This window comes from Neomonachus schauinslandi, chromosome X (assembly GCF_002201575.2).
Source record: "Neomonachus schauinslandi chromosome X, ASM220157v2, whole genome shotgun sequence".
Lineage (NCBI taxonomy): Eukaryota > Metazoa > Chordata > Mammalia > Carnivora > Phocidae > Neomonachus > Neomonachus schauinslandi.
The window spans coordinates 29,936,113-29,954,060 of NC_058419.1; the positions used below are offsets into that span (position 1 = coordinate 29,936,113).

The window sequence follows — 17,948 nt, forward strand, 5'->3', positions numbered from 1 at the left end:
CGAGCAAGGAGCCCGATGGGGGACTAGGATCATGACCAGAGCTGAAGGCAGACGCTTAACTGAGCCACCCAAGCGTCCCAAACACTAAACTTCCAATGGTAAAGATTCCATTTACTTACAAATAGAGACACTGAGCTAAGGCTCCAAAAAGCCCGGCCAAAAGCGGCTAAATACTTTGTATGCCGGGATTTGTAGTCCGCGAAAGAGTCGTTCTAGCCAAGATGGCGGAGTTGTTAATGACGCGAGAAGAGCGGCCCCGAGGGAGTATGGGCCGCGAGGGGATTGGGCGGTGCGGGGATTCGATAGGCGGGAAGTTAAGACCAGGTGCTAAAATCTTTCCATCAAAGGAAGCCTGGCGCCCTGAAGTCTCGCGAGATCCTGGAGGGGCCCAATGGAACGTGGGGCCTGGCTTATCACTAGGGGCGTTTGTTGGGGGCGGAGCTCGACGGGAGTGGGCCGGGCGTCGTAGGTGCCCGGCGTAGCGGCGTTTAGGCCCGGCAGCCGCTGTGAGGAGCGAAGCGGTGGCCATGAAGGAGGAGAAGGAGCATAGGCCTAAAGAGAAGCGAGTAACCCTGTTGACTCCCCCGGGGGCCACAGGCAGCGGCGGTGGGGCTTCGGGGGACAGCACCAAAGGGGAAGATAAGCAGGATCGAAATAAGGAGAAGAAAGAGGCGCTGAGCAAGGTGCCTGGCCGGCTGTTGGCCCGGGAGAGGGCGGGACGGGTCCGCCACTCGCGAGGATGGTTGGGAATGGGGCTGCCCTCTTCCTCTCCCAGTCTGCGCTTCTGTTTCTTCACCTGAGTGAAAATCGCGTCACCTTCTCTTCGTCCATTCGTCCGAGATGGGGGGGGTGGGGAGAGCCCCTTTCGGCCAAGCCCCGGGGTGCGAGTGAGGGAAAAGGAGGGGATTCCCAGACGAGAAGGTTTAGGTCAGAGCTGTGAGATGATAGTGGGAGGGGGAGCGATAGTAAAGAGAATGAGGAATTAAAAGGTTAATTGGGGGGAATTACTAAATAGTGAAGGGGCCAGCAGGGGTGGGAGTAGTTTCTGATAAAGAGTATTAATGGAGGCGAGTTGAGCGAGAGTGGGGGGATTAATGGTCGGGGGGCCAGGTCAGTTTCATCCTATTTGGGGAGCAACGAGGGAACTTTTAGTATTCCGTGGAGTTTTGAATTCTTTACGCTGAATGAGGAAGGATTTTGTTTTAGGATGTGTCGTATGTGGTAGGGCGATAATAAGTCAAATGTTCGTGGCACCTAGAAAGACCAGGGTTAAACCCAGTCTACTAATTTCTTGCTAATATATCTATTGAAAAATGGGTACTAGAAAATGATGCGAAAACCAAGTGAACTGCGGGGCTTCCGTTTAACAGAACCTAAGATTTTCCTTGCTCCATGCAGTTCTCATTTCTAAGAGTTTATTAAAAAAATTATTATTTTGTTTGACTAATTCTGAGCATTAGAATAATATTCTCCTGGGTTTATATAAGTGAGCTCATCTTTTAAACACCATCTATTTTCAGAGACAGTGATTCTTTCCGGTATGACAGAAAATTGATTTGTTCTAATTTTATTTTCCTTATTCATTTCTTAAGGTGGTAATTCGGAGATTACCTCCCACTTTGACCAAGGAGCAGCTTCAGGAACATCTTCAGCCTATGCCGGAGCATGATTATTTTGAGTTTTTTTCTAATGATACTAGGTAAAATGAATAAATAAAAGAGGGCGGGGGTAAATGAAAAATTTTCTTCCATTCTTTTTATCCTACTGTTTTCCATTTGATTTTTGAACCTGTCTCTTTAATATATGCATACTTGTCATTCAGCCAGACACCTGCAAGCACATTTACATAATTGCTTTCCTCTCTGCAGTCTGTATCCTCATATGTATGCCAGAGCATACATCAACTTTAAAAACCAAGAGGACATTATTTTGTTCAGGGATCGCTTTGATGGTTATGTATTCCTTGACAATAAAGGTGAGTCCTTATAACTGAAGGGGAGTTTCTTTGTCATTTGTATGTTTAAGACAATGTGTGTATCACAGTGTTTTCTCAATGCCTTCGTAGCTTTTCTAAAATTCTGGGTGATAAAGAGTTTTACACATTTGCTGAGCTTACTGTAGTCTTATAAACAGGTGTGTGACTTTTCACAGCCCTTGGGTATTTTTATTAACCTGTTACTTCTGTAGTTTGATCAGCTGAATGAAATTGCCACTGTTTTCTCTTCCTGTGGCAAATTTTTTTGCCCTGGATTAGATGATCTGTTGTTTTGACTATTTACTAGTTGTAGCAGTAATACTGATAAATGACTCTTTGAACATGTATGACACATTTTAAATATTTACTTGTCATCTTGCTTCAAGGACCAACATTGATTTATTTATTTTAATGTAAATCCTTTAAGCCGGTAATTCCCAGTTGGAATACTGTTCAGCTTTCTAATTTGTATTTGTACTTAAAACATCGAACTTGATGATCCCCCATTTTGTATCCAGGAGTCTATAGAGAAGAAAAACTTCAGCATTAACTCTCTTTTTATTTATTATCTGCCCCTTGCAACATTTAGCCAGAGAATGTCCAAGCTGCCATTTACCACTTTTCTTTTGGCTTTGTGATCATAGGTAAATGACGTGTCTTTTTGTTGGGCTGTTTCTCAGTATTACTTCAAATTTGGTAAAAATGAAATCTTTGTCAGGGAATATGCCAGTAAAAGTTAAAGAATTGCCACCGGGTTTGACCAGCTTTTCTTAGTCTCCACCCCCCTCCCCCCACCAAAAGCAGTTACTTCTCCACTCCAACTTTATTCCAGTAGATAGCAATGTGTTCCTGGAAATCTGAGCTGTGTTTTAACTTTTTCTCATCTTTCTTATCCCTTATATTTAAACACGTGATGAATCTTGTCAATTTATTGTTTTTAAATATCTCGCTCATCTATTTATACTTTCACACTGTGTCCTTCCCTCCTAATGCTTAGACAACCATTGTCTCTAAACTTACAGAATTTTCCTTTTCTTTTTTCATTTTTGTATAACTCGCATATTGCCATGAAATTAATGTTTTTGAAAATAGTGATTTAAGATAGCAGTGGCAGGGGGAAAAAGTCCAAATTCCTTAGCCTGGTAGTCAGAGTCCTTCAGAGCCTCGCCTCACTTCTGGTTTTTTTGTTTTTGTTTTTTTCAGCCTCTCTTCCACAGTTCCTTCTGCTTCAGTCTGGTTTATCTATTCCTTCTCAAATAGATCAGTTAATAAGCTAATCTGATTCTGTATTCACTAGGATTTCCAAAATCATGTTTCCTCCCGGACCGCTTTGCGATGCCTTCTGGTCATTTCTGCTTATTCTATTCTGGCTTACGTCTACATGCCAATGATAGTATTTTATACCCTTTATGACATTATTCTATAGCAGGGATCTGGTGTATTTTCTTTTTCCAGCAGTCACTTGGTTTTTTGTATTGAGATATAACTCACATACCATAAAATTCAGTGGTTTTTAGTATATTCACAAAGTTGTACAACCATCACCACTATGTGATTCCAGAATGTTTTCATTATTCCAAAAAGACTCCTATAACCGTTAGCAATCATCTCCCCTTCTCCCTCTTCTGGACGAGTCATATAATATGCTTTTACTTAGCATGTTTTCAAGATTCATCTGTGTTATTGCATATATTATTACCTGATTCCTTTTTTCTGTTTACATTTTTAAATGTGGTAAAATACACATAAATAAAATTTACCATCTTAACCATTTTAAGTGTATAGTTCAGTAGTGTTGAGTACATTCACACTGTTGTGCAACCAATCTCTAGAACTTGTTTATCTTGCAAGACTGAAACTCTATACCCATTAAATTAAATTTACCCAGTAAATCCCCATATCCCCATTTCTCCCTCCTCCCAGCCCCTGGCAACTACCATTCTGTCTCTATGAACCATCATTCTGTATAAAGTTGACCATTCTAGGTACCTCATATGTATTTGACTTTCTGAGATTGGCTTATTTATTTAGCATGATGTCCTCAAGGTTGATCCATGTTGTAGGTGTGTCAGAAATTCCTTTTTAAGCCAGAGTAATACTCCATTGTATGTATATACACACACTCCATTTTGTTTATCCATTTATCTGTTGAGGGACATCTGAATTGCTTCCACCTTTTGGCTATTGTAAATAATGCTCCTATGAATGTGGGTGTACAAATATCTGTTCTTCAAGTCTCTGCTTTCACTTCTTTTGAATATATACCCAAAGATGGAATTGCTGGGTCATATGGTAATTCTATTTTTAATTTCTTGAGGAACCACCATATTGTTTTCCAAGCAGCTGCACTATTTTACATTCCTACCAGTAATGCACAAGGGTTCTGATTTCTCCATGTCCTTGCCAACACTTGTTATTCTCTGTTTTTTTTCCTTTAATAGCTACCATTCTAATGGGTGTGAGGTGATACCTCATTGTGGTTTTGATTTGCATTTCCCTAATGATTAGTGAGGTAATATTTTAATCTTTTCATATGCGTGTTGGCCATTTGTATATCATCTTTGTAGAAATGTCTATTCAAGTCCTTTGAACATTTTTTAATTGGGTTTTTTTGTTACTGAGTTGTAGGAGTTCTTTATATATTCTGTATATTGACCCTTAATCAGATAAATGATTTGAAAATATTTTCTTCCATTCTGTAGGTTGCCTTTTTACTCAGTTTTGTCCTTAGATGCACAGAAGTTCTTAATTTTGATGTAGTTCAGTTTATCTATTTTTCACCTTTAATGCCTGTGCTTTTGGTGTCTCCTGGTGTAAAAACAGCTTTATTGAGATATTCACATGCCATAAAATTCACCCTTTTAAAGTGGTTTTTAGTATATTCATAGAGTTGTGCAGCTATCACCACAATCTAATTTTAGAATACATTTAGCACTCCAAAGAAACCCCATATTCATTAGCTGTCATTCCCCACTCTCCCCCAACTGTGCCCCAGCTCTAGGCAATCACTGATCTTTGTATCTCTATAGATTTGCCTAGTCTAGAGATTTATGATGTATTTTTTAAATGAAAATGGATTTGTAGGTTTTTTCCCCCACAAATCAAAATATCACACTTTACAAGTTGAATTTAAATGAATATTTTACTTCCCTGCCATATCTTTTCATTATGTGAATTTGGGGCTCCTTTGGTAACACATTGATTTTAGTTGTGCCCATGTGATTTGTGCCCATGTGATTTATGCCCATTGAGAGGCCCTGTTCACATGACTCCCATCAAAGGAGGCTTAGAGAGTGGTGGGTTGACTCTGGTATCCACTTTTTGGCTTTTTTATGTTATAGCAAGTGTGGTATTTTTTCTAAACAGGTCAGGAATATCCTGCTATAGTAGAATTTGCACCTTTTCAAAAAGCTGCAAAAAAGAAGACTAAGAAAAGAGATACCAAAGTTGGGACTATCGATGATGGTACAGTATAGCTCTAGTTATGTAATGCTATTGCCATGGGTTTTTAAAAAATATTATCTTTGTGGGATTTAATTGGATTCCAATCTTCTAATAGGAAAACATACAGAATAAGGTTCACGAGAAATGTAATTCACTGATGAAAGCTTTGTTTAATTGTTAGAATGGAAGTGGGTTTCCTGTAGAATTCCCACTCTTCTGGCTACTGCCATTTCATTCCTCCAGCATCAAGCAATGTATTGTTGACTGTTGAGCAGTAAATTACCTTTGGTTTGTTGATTAGAAGACAATGGGGAAAAATGAGATGTATCAAAGTACAACTCCTTAAGGTCTCATACTATTTTATGATGATTTTTTTGGTTTCCATTTTTATAAAGAGGGGAGGTTTATCATTGAGAGCTGGGATGGAAAAATTTCTGTACTCAAGTAACTCAAGTAACAATATAAAGTAGCTGAAGTGGCCTATTTTTTTTTTAGGCTTTGAATATGCGGCTAACTGCACACATAGTAATTACATTGAACTGGAATAGAGGAACTGAAAAACTAGACTAATTGCCATGTAGGGTAAACTGGATCCAGATTTTGAGCTCTGTAATGTTATGTTGGATAAGACTTATCTAATATTTTATATGTGTTTGACATTTTGGAATCATCTAGTTTGATTTCCATTATTTATTATAGTGGGTATTTTGTAAAGAAAACATGGAAAAGATTCACCACACAGGTACTTACTGATTATATCAAAATTCAGATCTGGGAGACTAGATCAGTGACATGCTCCACAGTGCGTAGAAACTCCACAAGTACAAGCAATGGAATGACTCAGATGTGTTACCCTTTCTGATGTCAGATGCATCTAAAAAACAACTCCAGGAATTACCATAAGCTCCAGTGCAACATCTAGGACCTCAATTTATCTTTCTGGAACTCCTGATTTTCAGACGTTGGGTTTACTTAAAGCGAGGTATACCCATACAGGAATTGCTTACATGCTATCTATAATACTGTGAAGGTCCCATAACTATAACTTTCAGTTCTCACATAAGTGTGACTTTGGTTTAGTTAGAGCAGTGACTTTTAAGGCAAACTACTGAACATTCCTGTGGTGTCTGATTATCCCTGAGTCCGTGTTTTACCAGACTCCCTTAGTGCGTATAGGGAATAGGAGTTCTGAGAGTAAGGGACTGATAAAGCCCTAAATAGTCTAGTGGGTGTGTTTAGGTTTATTTTTAATCTTCCATGATGTAGAAAGTTTTTTTAAAGTCTATATTTTCTGTTTACTTAAACAATGATTTAGATCCAGAATATAGAAAATTTTTGGAAAGTTATGCTGCAGATAATGAGAAAATGACATCTACTCCAGAGACACTGCTAGAGGAAATAGAAGCAAAAAATAGAGAATTAATAGGTAAGTGGGCAACAGGAATTAAGGACAATGGCTTTTTCCTCAGAAGACTTGTCTGACTCCCACTTCTGGCACTTGCTAGCTGTGTGACCATGGGGAAGGCATTTACTTCTCTGAGACTCTGTTTCTTTTGCTGTAAAATGCATATAGTACCGCCCTCACAGGGTTATGTAAATGCATTGATAAGATGGGAAAAATTCTCTGTGACCTGTTTTAATGTCACATAAATATAAGTAGAAAAAGTCTAGTAAATGCATTGATAAGATGGGAAAAATTCTCTGTGACCTGTTTTAATGCCACATAAATATAAGTAGAAAAAGTCTAAAGACTCATGGGACCTTTAGATGTTGGTAAGCCTTTGAAGATCAACTGGTATTTTCTAGTAACAAGCAGCTCACATTCCTGAAAAAAATTTGAAAATATCAAAAGGTGAAATTAGTTACTGCAAAATTGAAAACTTCTTGAGAAAGTCTAGTTTGGATGTTCTAGTAGTAAATTGTCACTCTTCTAGTAATAAATGGTCACTCCTCTATCAGCTCTAAACATAAGCAAAGCCCCTGACCCAAGATTTCCACTCCTAGGAATTTATCCAAAGGAAGTATGCTTTCAAAAAGCTAACTATAAGGCGGGGTGCCTGGGTGGCTCAGTCAGTTAAGCATCCCGACTCTTGTTTTAGGCTCAGGTCATGATCCTCAGGGTCATGAGATCAAGCCCTGTGCCGGGCTCCACACTGAACATGGAGCCTGCTTAAGATTCTCTCCCCTCCCCCTACCCCTCCCCACTCTCGCTCTCTCTAAAAACAAAAAAAACCCACCCAAAACATTAAAAAAAAAACTAATTACAAGACTAGATAGCATTATTCAGGATATTGAGAATTACATATTCTAAAACTTTTTTAATATTTGTTCATTTATTTGAGAGTGTGAAAGAGAGCACGAGCGGGGGGCGGGGCGCGGAGGGAGGGAGGGAGAAGCAGACTCCTCAATGAGCAGGGGGCCCATGGGGTCCAATCTGAGGACCCTGAGATCATGACCTGAGCCAAAGGCAGACGCTTAACCAACTGAGCCACCCAGGTGCCCCTAAAATGGTTTTTATTAATAGATGCAGAGTATAAGCCCATCTCTGATGATTTCCTTAGAATAAATTCCCAGAAGTGGAATTGTAGGGTCAGAAAGATTAGATATTTTTAGCTCCTTCCTCCAATTTCTTCCCAGTTGAACAAATTTATATTCCCATCTATAAAACAAGAGAATGTCCTTTGCACTCAATTCTCACCAACACTGGGAATTACTCTTTTAAGAAATTGTTTTAATTTGAATTCACTTTTTAAAAAGTATTTTAAACCTTCAGAATTGAAGTAGAATATTGTGAAACTTCTTTCTGATAACGTACTTGTGAACTGTTTTAAGGGGTATACTTTTCCCACCTTGGGTGGTTGGCAGGGAATGTCAGAAAATGGAATCCTTTCTAGGGGTTGATAAGTATTATTAATAATCTGTTTACATTTATGTAGCTAAAAAGACAACCCCACTTTTGAGCTTCCTGAAAAACAAGCAGGTAAACCTTTTGTTTTTATAGTTCTCTCAGTACTTTTATTTCATTGGTTCATAGTCTCTAAACATACGAGCATTGGGATCCTAGAGGAGAAATAGCTGCTTTTTCCACCATTATTCTTTAAAGATTTACCTCACTCTCTGGCCCTCTCCTTCAGTCTGGGTGTTGGACCAAGGATTCACTCTGCAAACCCAGAGAGTCTTTAGCTTGTTCCAGAGACACTCCCTTGATTTTCTGAAAGCCTCTGGAAATATAGCAAGGCAACAGTGGGAGACTCTGATACTAGCAGGCCCTGGTCTTTATTCTCATATTCATAATGGGATGGGGAGGGGGTTAAAGAGATAGGATGCCACTTTTGTAGAAAGTAGGAAGGAAAGCCGATCCAATTTAGTGGGTTCCCACCATACCTTTGGGATTAAGTTTTTGGTGATGATTATCTTGTTTGAAGGCTTATGTTGATGTTTCTTTCCAGAGAATGAGAGAAGAAAAAAGAGAAGAAAGAAGGAGGCGAGAAATAGAAAGGAAAAGACAAAGAGAAGAAGAGAGGAGGAAATGGAAAGAAGAAGAAAAACGAAAAAGGAAAGATATAGAAAAGCTAAAGAAGATAGACAGAGTTCCAGAAAGGGACAAATTAAAGGATGAACCAAAGATTAAGGTATGAAAATCCCTTAAATAGGCTGCATGTTGCTAAAAATTGCATGTATCTACTTCTTTAAATATGCATGCATCTTGTGTTGGTGTAAATATAGTTTTTTGGTTTTGTTGTCTTTTTTGGGGGGGGGGTGAACCAATAGGAATCTTTACTATAATGCTAATAGTATTATTTTTTAAAATTCGAGATAATTTAAACAGGTTACATAACTTACATGATATTTCTTCAGTGAATATCTGTGTTATTTTTATCATTGGGATGTTCAATGTTTGGATTATTATTCTCTCAGTTCTTCATAAGTAAGGGCTTAGGGCTGGCTGGCATGAATTATGGGTTTTATGCAGCTTTTCCTTCATATTTGATACATGAAGTTGCCTCATCTGTTTGTTTTCCACTGTCTTCAGGTACACAGGTTTCTGTTACAAGCTGTGAATCAGAAAAATGTAAGGACCAAGTACATGATACAGAGCATCTAGTATCATGTCACACACACAGGTCTTAGTTAATAAGTCCTTTTGGTGGTGGTGGTAGTGATACCTGTAGAAAACTCCTTCAGACTGACTTGAGTCTCCTTAAAATCTGAGCCATTTTAAATTCCTACTTTAGAAGGAAGCCCAGATGACTTCCTGATGCTCTGCTGGGTGCCCAGAAGCTTCAACAATATACAGCTAGAGGATAACCGTGCCTAATAGCTCTTTCTCTTCCTGTGCCTCTCCTAATGGGCTGCCTTGTGGGAGTATTAGGGATAGATATCCTGTATCCCACGCTTCCCCTCTCACACGATTCTCCCCATTACCTTCTCTCATCTACCTGGGAATCTGTGAGTGGCAGATTCTGATTAACACACTGCAGGTAGGAAGAGGAAAACTTGTAGAAAAATCCCAGCCTTACTGCTTCCCTTCTGAGGGCATGGCTTAGGCAGCTTCTGCTCCCACAAACCTCCTGGGCAAGTACTAGCATGTAGTACTTCAGAGAAGGTCAGAAAAAATCTCACAGAAATGGTGGCAGGGTCTCCTTTTACCTCCTCAAAATTAAGCACTTTACGTGGCCAGGGTCTGTTCCCCCAAGGCTCTCCCGGGCTCATTATTGGCGATAAGGAGCTTGGTAGTGGGGTGGAGAGGTTCCCATCTTAATTCCTTCTAGTGATCTCTCTCTCTGCCATGCCACAAGTGACCTGACTGGCTATTCCTGTCAGCAAGGCAGAAGGTAGAGCCGGCCGTACTAGAAACATTCATTAATGTTCTTAATAGAGTAATGAACATCCTGGGTTCTAACAAAGATGTTCATTAGAAAAATAAGAACACTTCCAGTGAAACCTGCCTCACTTTACATTGGTGTCTCCTCAGTGTCCAGTTCGGACTTGCCATTTGCAGTGGCTATGTGCTGAAATACTTCATGCTTAAGTCTGGTGGTGCTTTGCCTTTTGCTTGGTGACTTGTGTGATGCCTTCACCCTGAGATGAAACTTTGTATGATGCCTTCACTCTGAGACTTGAAATTCTTCTATTTTGCCTAAGAATCTCTCTGAATATCCAACGCTTGGGGGTATTCTAGAGAGGTTTGTGGCAGTGGTGTGACAAACTATTTTGTTAGCAATTTGGACTTTATAAAGCACGTTTATTTTAGAATTCCATTCTGTCATATATATGTATCTCATATATATATGTATATATATTTATGTATGTGTATGTATATATATATACATATATATATGTATGTATGTATATATATAGTGACATTGAGCAGAGTTCCTACTCAGTAGAGATGGAACTTCACTGTTCTCTGAGGTATTTGGATTTTTAAATCAAATAATGAAAACTGTCATTGTACCATCATAAGTGTGTTATTCTCAGGCTCAAGGCAAAATTATTCTTGCAATGGATCTCTCTTTTGGTGACAAAGGTATTTGTCATTCCAAGTACTACAAGAAAATGGTCCAACAGTAATCTGCCTAGAATTTTAAATTTGTGGCCAATTTTCTCATCAAGTTATATCGATATGCTAGTTTGCTACAGAAGGCGTACTTGGAAGTGGGCACTGGTTCACTGAAAGGTTGACCCATCTAAAGCCAAAGGAGTCTTGATCCTCTTGCCACAAGTGATTAAACCACTTTGAGTGGATAACACTTTCACATTAATAGCATCCTTTTAGTCAATCACTGCTCTTGTGCACTAGTTATTCACCTGTAAGTTGAAGAGTACCTGCAGAGAGGCCTTCTATAGCAGTATATTGTTTTCGTTATAGAATCAGAAGAGAATGTCCCACCCTTCAAAATAATAAATTTGTTCTCTTTAAAGCTACTCAAGAAGCCAGAAAAAGGAGATGAAAAAGAATTAGATAAAAGAGAAAAAGCCAAAAAACTGGACAAAGAGAATCTGAATGATGAAAGAGCCAGTGGGCAGAGTTGTACACTGCCCAAGCGCTCTGATGGCGAACCTAAAGATGAAAAGCCTAAGAGGTCAGTAGTCCAGGGCTCTTTGGTACACTTGTTTTCAACATGTTTCTACATGCTAGTTTTACTGCCATGTCCTGGACTTGTGCCTGAATTATGAGGGGTAGGGGGATGAGGAGGAAAGGTTTCAAATACTCTAGCATCTTAATCTGGGTGAATGACTTCTGGTGTGCACTTTTTTTTTTTTTTTTAACTGGTTTTCAAAACACTAGTATTTTTTTACTCGGCTCCAAAAGTGCCACCTCACTGTAGTGGCCAAGTCCTAATCAGAGCACTCGTGCATGTGTGACTAGATGGGCTTTGAGGGTGCCAGCTCAGATCTGTTTCCCATGCAGGCCTGAAGAGGAGAGTGGCAGAGACTACAGGGAGCGGGAGCGGGACTATGAGCGAGACCAAGAGCGCATCCTGCGGGAGAGGGAGAGGCTGAAGCGGCAGGAAGAGGAGCGCCGCAGGCAGAAGGAGCGCTACGAGAAGGAGAAGGCTTTTAAAAGAAAGGAAGAAGAATTGAAAAAAGAGAAAGAAGCGGTTCGGGATAAAGGAAAGAAGACTGAAAGTACAGAATCAGTAGGCAGCTCAGAAAAAACTGAAAAGAAAGAGGAAGTGGTTAAGAGAGATCGCATAAGAAACAAGGTGCTGCTTTTCGTTATATCTATTTTCATGAGGATTTTTTTTTTCCTGAAAGTGTAAAGGAAAGGGCTAGCTCACTGTTTATGACAGACTTTGTAAAGGGGAAGTTGAACTGTCTGCAACTTTTTTTCAGTCTCAGTTGGGTCCTTTTATTAACATTGTAGAAATTTCAAACGGACACAAAAGTAGAACAGAGTTTTTAAAGATTTATTTATTTAAGAGAGAAAGTGAGCATGAGCAGGAGGGGCAAAGGGAGAGGGAGAGAGAATCTCAAGTAGACTCCACACTGAGTGCAGAACCTGATGCGGGGCTCGATCTCACAACCTGTAGATCAGGACCTGGGCCGAAATCAAGAGTCAGATGCTTAACCGACTGCGCCACCCAGGTGCCCCTGGATTATTTTTAAGCAAATCCTAGACATACCATCTTCTTTAAATACATCAATATTAGAGACATTCTTTTTTTTTTTTTTTTTAAAGATTTTATTTATTCATTTGAGGGCGCCTGGGTGGCTCAGTTGGTTAAGCGACTGCCTTTGGCTCAGGTCATGATCCTGGAGTCCTGGGATCGAGTCCCACATCGGGCTCCCTGCTTGGCGGGGGGTCTGCTTCTCCTTCTGACCCTCTTCCCTCTGGTGCTCTCTGTCTCTCATTCTCTCTCTCTCAAATAAATAAATAAAATCTTTTAAAAAAAAAAAAAAAGATTTATTCATTTGAGAGAGAGCACAAGCAGGGGGAGAGGCAGAGGGAGAGGGAGAAGCAGGCTCCCCGCAGAGCAGGGACCCTGATGTGGGACTCAATCCCAGGACCCTGAGACCATGACCTGAGGCAGAGGCAGATGCTTAACCATCTGAGCCACCCAGGCGCCCCAGATTCTTTTTCTTAATACAACCCCAATAGCATTTTCATACCCCCCCAAAAAACCCTAATAATAATTCCTTAATGTCCTACCTACTGTGTTGTTTTTCCCAATTGTCTCACTATTAACTTCTTTATAGGCTCTAAACATGGTCCACAAATTGTATTGTATCCTTAAGTCTCTTTTAATCTAAACAATCCCCCCTCCTTTTGTTATCCTGCCATTTATTTGCTACAGAAACCTGTAGTTTGTCCTGAGGAGCTATCGGCTCTAAATTGGTTGGGCTAATTATATCCCTGTGGTACCATTTAACATGTTTCTCTATCTTCTCTGTTTCCTTGAAAACTAGTAGTTATACCTAGGGCAGGGGTCAGATTTTTTCTGTAAAGGGCCAGATGGTAAATATTTTAGGCCTTGTGGGCCATATGGTCTCTATTAGAACCACTAAGCTCTCTAGGAAAGCAGGCATAAATATGTAAAAGAATGAGTATGGCTGTGGGCCAATCAGACGTTATTCATAAAAACAGGTGGCTCCTCACCTACAGGCCTGAATATATACAGGCTCAATTTTTGGCAAAAATACTTCATAGATTGGGGCACCTGGGTGGCTCAGTCAGTTGAGCGTCTGACTCTTGATTTCAGCTTGGGTCATGATCTCAGGGTCGTGGGTTTAGGCCCCACATCAGGCTCTGCGCTTAGTGGAGTCTGCTTCTCTCCCTGACCCTCTCCCTCTGCCCCTCCCCATGCACTGTCTCTCTCTCAAATAAATAAATAAATCTTAAAAAACAAAAAAAGAATACTTCATAGATAGAGGGGTGCCTGACTGGCTTAGTCAGTAGAGCATGTGACTCTTAATCTCAGGGTTGTGAGTTCAAGCCCCACGTTGGGTGTAGAGATTACTTAAAAATAAAATCTTAAGAAGAGAATACTTCAAAGATTGTGTTGTGTACTTCCTATTGCATTATATGAGGAAGCATGGGACATACGGGTGTCTTTCTAGTGTAATGTTCTGATCAATCAATAGCAATTGTATTGTGGTTATGGAACAGGATGTCCTTGTTTTTCGGATATACAAGCTGAAATATTTAGGGATGAAGGGTCATGATGTCTGCAACTTACATTTCTATAGATTTAAAATTTCTCAAGGTGATAAAGTTGAAAAAACCATTGATCAGTAGGTTCAGGTATTGTAAGCCTGATCCATCTACTATAAAAAATTTTTAGCCTGAAATTCAGTTTATATAGGAAAGGCAGGATAAACACTTGATCCTTTCCCTTTATGTACCAGCATTCAGAGTAATGAGTTGGTATCCCAGCCACTTCTAGGTAATCAGTGTTTTGTTTTGTCTGTAATAATTTGTGGATTTAGAAATATTTGGTGTATTCCAACTTGTTATTATCAGTTATTGTCCTTGTTGAGGTTTACATTGTCCCATCTTTGCACAGTGGAAGCCCCATCATCCATTTCTTTAAATACTATAATACTATGCAGGAATCTTCCCTGTTTCAACATTTTATCTTATAAAAATAGTGAAACATTTTGTTGGAATTATTCAGTTGAGAATAATGCTTTAAGGCTAACTTTCATACACCAGGGAGAAAGAGTAAGGAAGGCTCATGTAATTTTTTGTTGAATTCTAAAAAGGGCCTATATATCTAAGTTTTCCAGGATCATACTGTCATAAACCACATACGTTACTTGAACTGAGAGGTACGTGATGACTTTAATTTGAAGCTTATTTAGGAATCTGAGATCTAAAATGCCACCTAGAGAGTCTCAGGCTGGGGTGTTAAGTTGCCATACATGAATTAAGAAATAGTCATGTTTGTGGCAAGTTGCATGGGGTCTGAGCTCATAATTTCAGGGAGGTCGCCACTTAAGACTGCATTCTTTATTTACTTTTTTTTTTTTTTAAAGATTTTATTTATTCATTTGACAGAGAGAGAGAGAGCACAAGTAGGCAGAGTGGCAGGCAGAGGGAGAGGGAGAAGCAGGCTCTCCGCTGAGCGGGGAGCCGGATGCGGGGCTCATTCCCAGGACCCCAGGATCATGACCTGAGCCGAAGGCAGCCGCTTAACTGACTGAGCCACCCAGGCGCCCCTCTTTATTTACTATTTTACTCCTAAAATTTTCTTATGTGGCAGTGAATGTTAAAGTCAATTTAGTGATGGGGAAGAGAGGCAATGGCTGAGGTTTTGAAGTAAAGGAAATTCAAGCTAATTCAGTTCATCTTGAAATGGTTAAGAAAATTATTGAAAACGTACCGTAGGCTTAGAAAATAATACTTACAAAATGGTTGCTTTTATTTGGAGATAGGGGAAAGGAAGTGGGCAGTTAAGAGGCAAATTAACCATCAGCACTGTCAGGGACTGTGCCCTCACATTTTTGATCTCGTAGGAGTTGTTTTTGGTATATATCAATACACAACTTATGACTCTGAAGATCCCCTGTAAATGTTTAGTAGCAGTGTTGTAACATTAACATTTAATTTTATTTTAGGATCGCCCAGCAATGCAGCTTTACCAACCAGGAGCTCGAAGCCGAAATCGACTCTGTCCGCCTGATGACAGCACCAAGTCTGGAGATTCAGCAATAGAAAAAAAGCAGGAAAGTGGTATTAGCCATAGAAAAGAAGGAGGAGAGGAGTGATAAGTCCAAAAGGCCTTAGGTGTCCTGACTGTCTAGGCAGCCAAAGAGCATGTATTAAGCAATCCAGAAGTGCCTTCAGGGCAAAGGAGTAGAGAGAGAGAAAGGGGATCGCTGTGCTGGTGGGGTACACTGCAGAGGAGTATGTTTTTTTTCTTTGCGTCAAAGCAGGAACCTGATCGCAGGTTCAGGTTGGAAGTTCAATTTCATTTTTTATGCAGTTCCTACAAATTAATTTTAAAGTGTCAGACAAAGATGAGGGAGAGGACATGCATTGCAGTTTGCAGGCAGGAAAGGTCAGGTGAGGACTTAATTAGGTATGACACGAGGAGGGGAAAAAAAAAGACAGCTGGTTCTAAAAGCAAGGTTTTGTTAAATCCTGGATTGAATTTTCTTAATTTGAGTGGAACAGAGTCACTGTGAAGTCTTGTTCAGATCTAGTTACATTCATTGTTGATGATAACTGTTGACTTTGTGTAGTGTAGATGCAACAAGCATGTAATTGTAGTACAAGGACAGTGGAGGATATAACAAATTTTTGTCTGTACAAAAATTTAAATAGTCATGTCATGTCTATATCCTGTGTCCTAAAATTTTAGGATTTAGTTTTTTGTTGGCTTATGTGAGCTTAGCATAAAGAGTATTTTTAAACATCTCCTTTTGCCTTTAGCAGTTTTTTTATTAATAAGTAAAATTTAACCCTTGTTTGTTTCTTGACAATCCAGTCTTTGTTTTAATCTTAGGTCTCATGATCTGAGTGCATACCCTCTCCAGGAAGGAAACCGTATCAATATTTGTTCCTGTCAAATAGCAACTTTTAGTCCTGGCTTGTTTTGCATTGATGTCAATAAATATCAACATCACTCAAGTATGAAGCCAAGTGTATTTATTAACTTTACTAAATTAGCTATTCATTTTGAGACATTAAACTTTCGATACTGAATTAACCCCTTGGGTATTTTGAAAGGGGATGAAGGATACTTATTTCTGCGTTCACTAGCATTATTTTATTTTGCCCACCAAGAAGATCAAATCATGGTTCACTACTCTTGTTCCACAAGAACCAAAATGTTTGGACAACATCCTTGAGCCGCTGCTTAATATTCATCCCGACAGCTTCTCCTAATGTGGCGTCAGTCTGCCTTTACTTAATAAGTCACTGCTTTAGTTTTACTCAGCTTTTAGAAACCAGTATCCCAAGAGGCAGGTAAAGAGGACTGAAGATGACTAAAAGAGAATAGTTCTCAACTGGGAGAGAGGACTAAAATACAGGAAGGGAAAATTTCAAAGAGAATGGCTGGCAGTGGTCCCTGCCACGGAGCGGTCAGGGAAGCTGAGATGTGTTCACCGGGCTTGGCAGCATTGAGGTCAGTAGTGAATTGCTGAGGCAGAAACCATGTTACGGTGAGGGGTGAGTGGCAGGTAGGAAATGCGGATGGGGCAGCTGGATAAATGGGCCTTGGAGCTCAGAGAAGAGATCCGGGCTGGAGATACAGATTTGGAATTCATCTAGTTCTAGGTGATCATTGAAGCCATGGGTCTAGATTTAGTCACTTAGGAAAAGAGAGTGAAGAAAGAACAAGCAGACCTAGGGCCCAGCCTTGAAGAACCCCAAGGTTACAGGTGAGAAGTATCTACAAAGACAGAAAAGGAGGAGCCAGAGAGTAGGTGGCAAACCAGAAGACTCCGACATTCCCTAACCCAGGAGAAAAGACTGAAGAAGGCGAAGGAAATGGCTGTTAGGGTTGGACGCTGCTGGAAGGTCAGGTGTGATGCTCAAAAAAAGGCCATGGGTTGCAGTGACTTACAAATCTTTGATGGCCTGGAATTACAGGGAATGGAAGCCAGACAAGGTTGAGAATGGAAACAGCAGAGAGAGAAGTTGGCAGTGAGAAAACGAAGACAGGTAAATGGTGGTGATATGAAGGATTATTTTAAGTAGGAGAACTACTAAAGCATGCTTGGAAGCCGAAAGGAAAGCTTTGAGAAGGACCCAGGGGAAGTGATCATCAGTAGCGTAGGTCTCCTGGGAAGGCAGGTGAAAGCGGGGCAACACAGGGGACAGTAGGCCTGCGGAGAAGCGGAGAGGCGATGCTCCACAGCCCTGAGCTGGTACCGCCTGCCTCCCTCCCCAGCCTGGGACCCACAGCCAGGCCTCTCTGGGCTGTTTTCCCATCGGCACCTCCCTCGTTCGTTCTACTTGCCTTGCCTTGCCAGTCCGACTCGGTAACCACACCTCCCTGCGCCCCTTATATTTTTTCCATTTACGTTCATTTTAGCCAACATTTACTAATCACTGACGGTGTGCCAGGCCCCG

The 17,948-nt window shown here is 40.3% G+C and overlaps 1 protein-coding gene across 2 annotated transcripts; it reads left to right on the forward strand.

Annotated features, from left to right (window-relative positions):
* The first annotated feature begins 468 nt into the window (after window positions 1–468).
* On the forward strand, window positions 469–16,499 carry UPF3B (UPF3B regulator of nonsense mediated mRNA decay). 2 transcript variants are annotated; one of them, XM_021686187.1, is made up of 11 exons: window positions 469–683; window positions 1,593–1,699; window positions 1,869–1,975; window positions 5,342–5,440; window positions 6,735–6,845; window positions 8,356–8,399; window positions 8,869–9,051; window positions 9,453–9,491; window positions 11,345–11,505; window positions 11,835–12,129; window positions 15,485–16,499. In XM_021686187.1, the coding sequence occupies exons 1-11, from the start codon at window positions 528–530 to the stop codon at window positions 15,632–15,634; spliced, it is 1,452 nt and encodes a 483-aa protein (XP_021541862.1). In that variant the 5' UTR covers window positions 469–527; the 3' UTR covers window positions 15,635–16,499. The 2 variants fall into 2 exon arrangements, with proteins under 2 accessions (XP_021541862.1, XP_021541866.1); XM_021686191.1 differs by lacking the exon at window positions 9,453–9,491.
* The last annotated feature ends 1,449 nt before the right edge of the window (window positions 16,500–17,948 follow it).

What these genes read in the sequence shown, in the direction of transcription:
- UPF3B (XM_021686187.1), top strand. Translation starts at nt 528, where the DNA reads ATGAAGGAGGAGAAGGAGCATAGGCCTAAAGAGAAGCGAGTAACCCTG. An exon ending in AAAGATGAAAAGCCTAAGAG is followed by an intron (nt 11,506 to 11,834) that starts GTCAGTAGTCCA and finishes TTTCCCATGCAG; the next exon opens with GCCTGAAGAGGAGAGTGGCA. An exon ending in GAGATCGCATAAGAAACAAG is followed by an intron (nt 12,130 to 15,484) that starts GTGCTGCTTTTC and finishes ATTTTATTTTAG; the next exon opens with GATCGCCCAGCAATGCAGCT.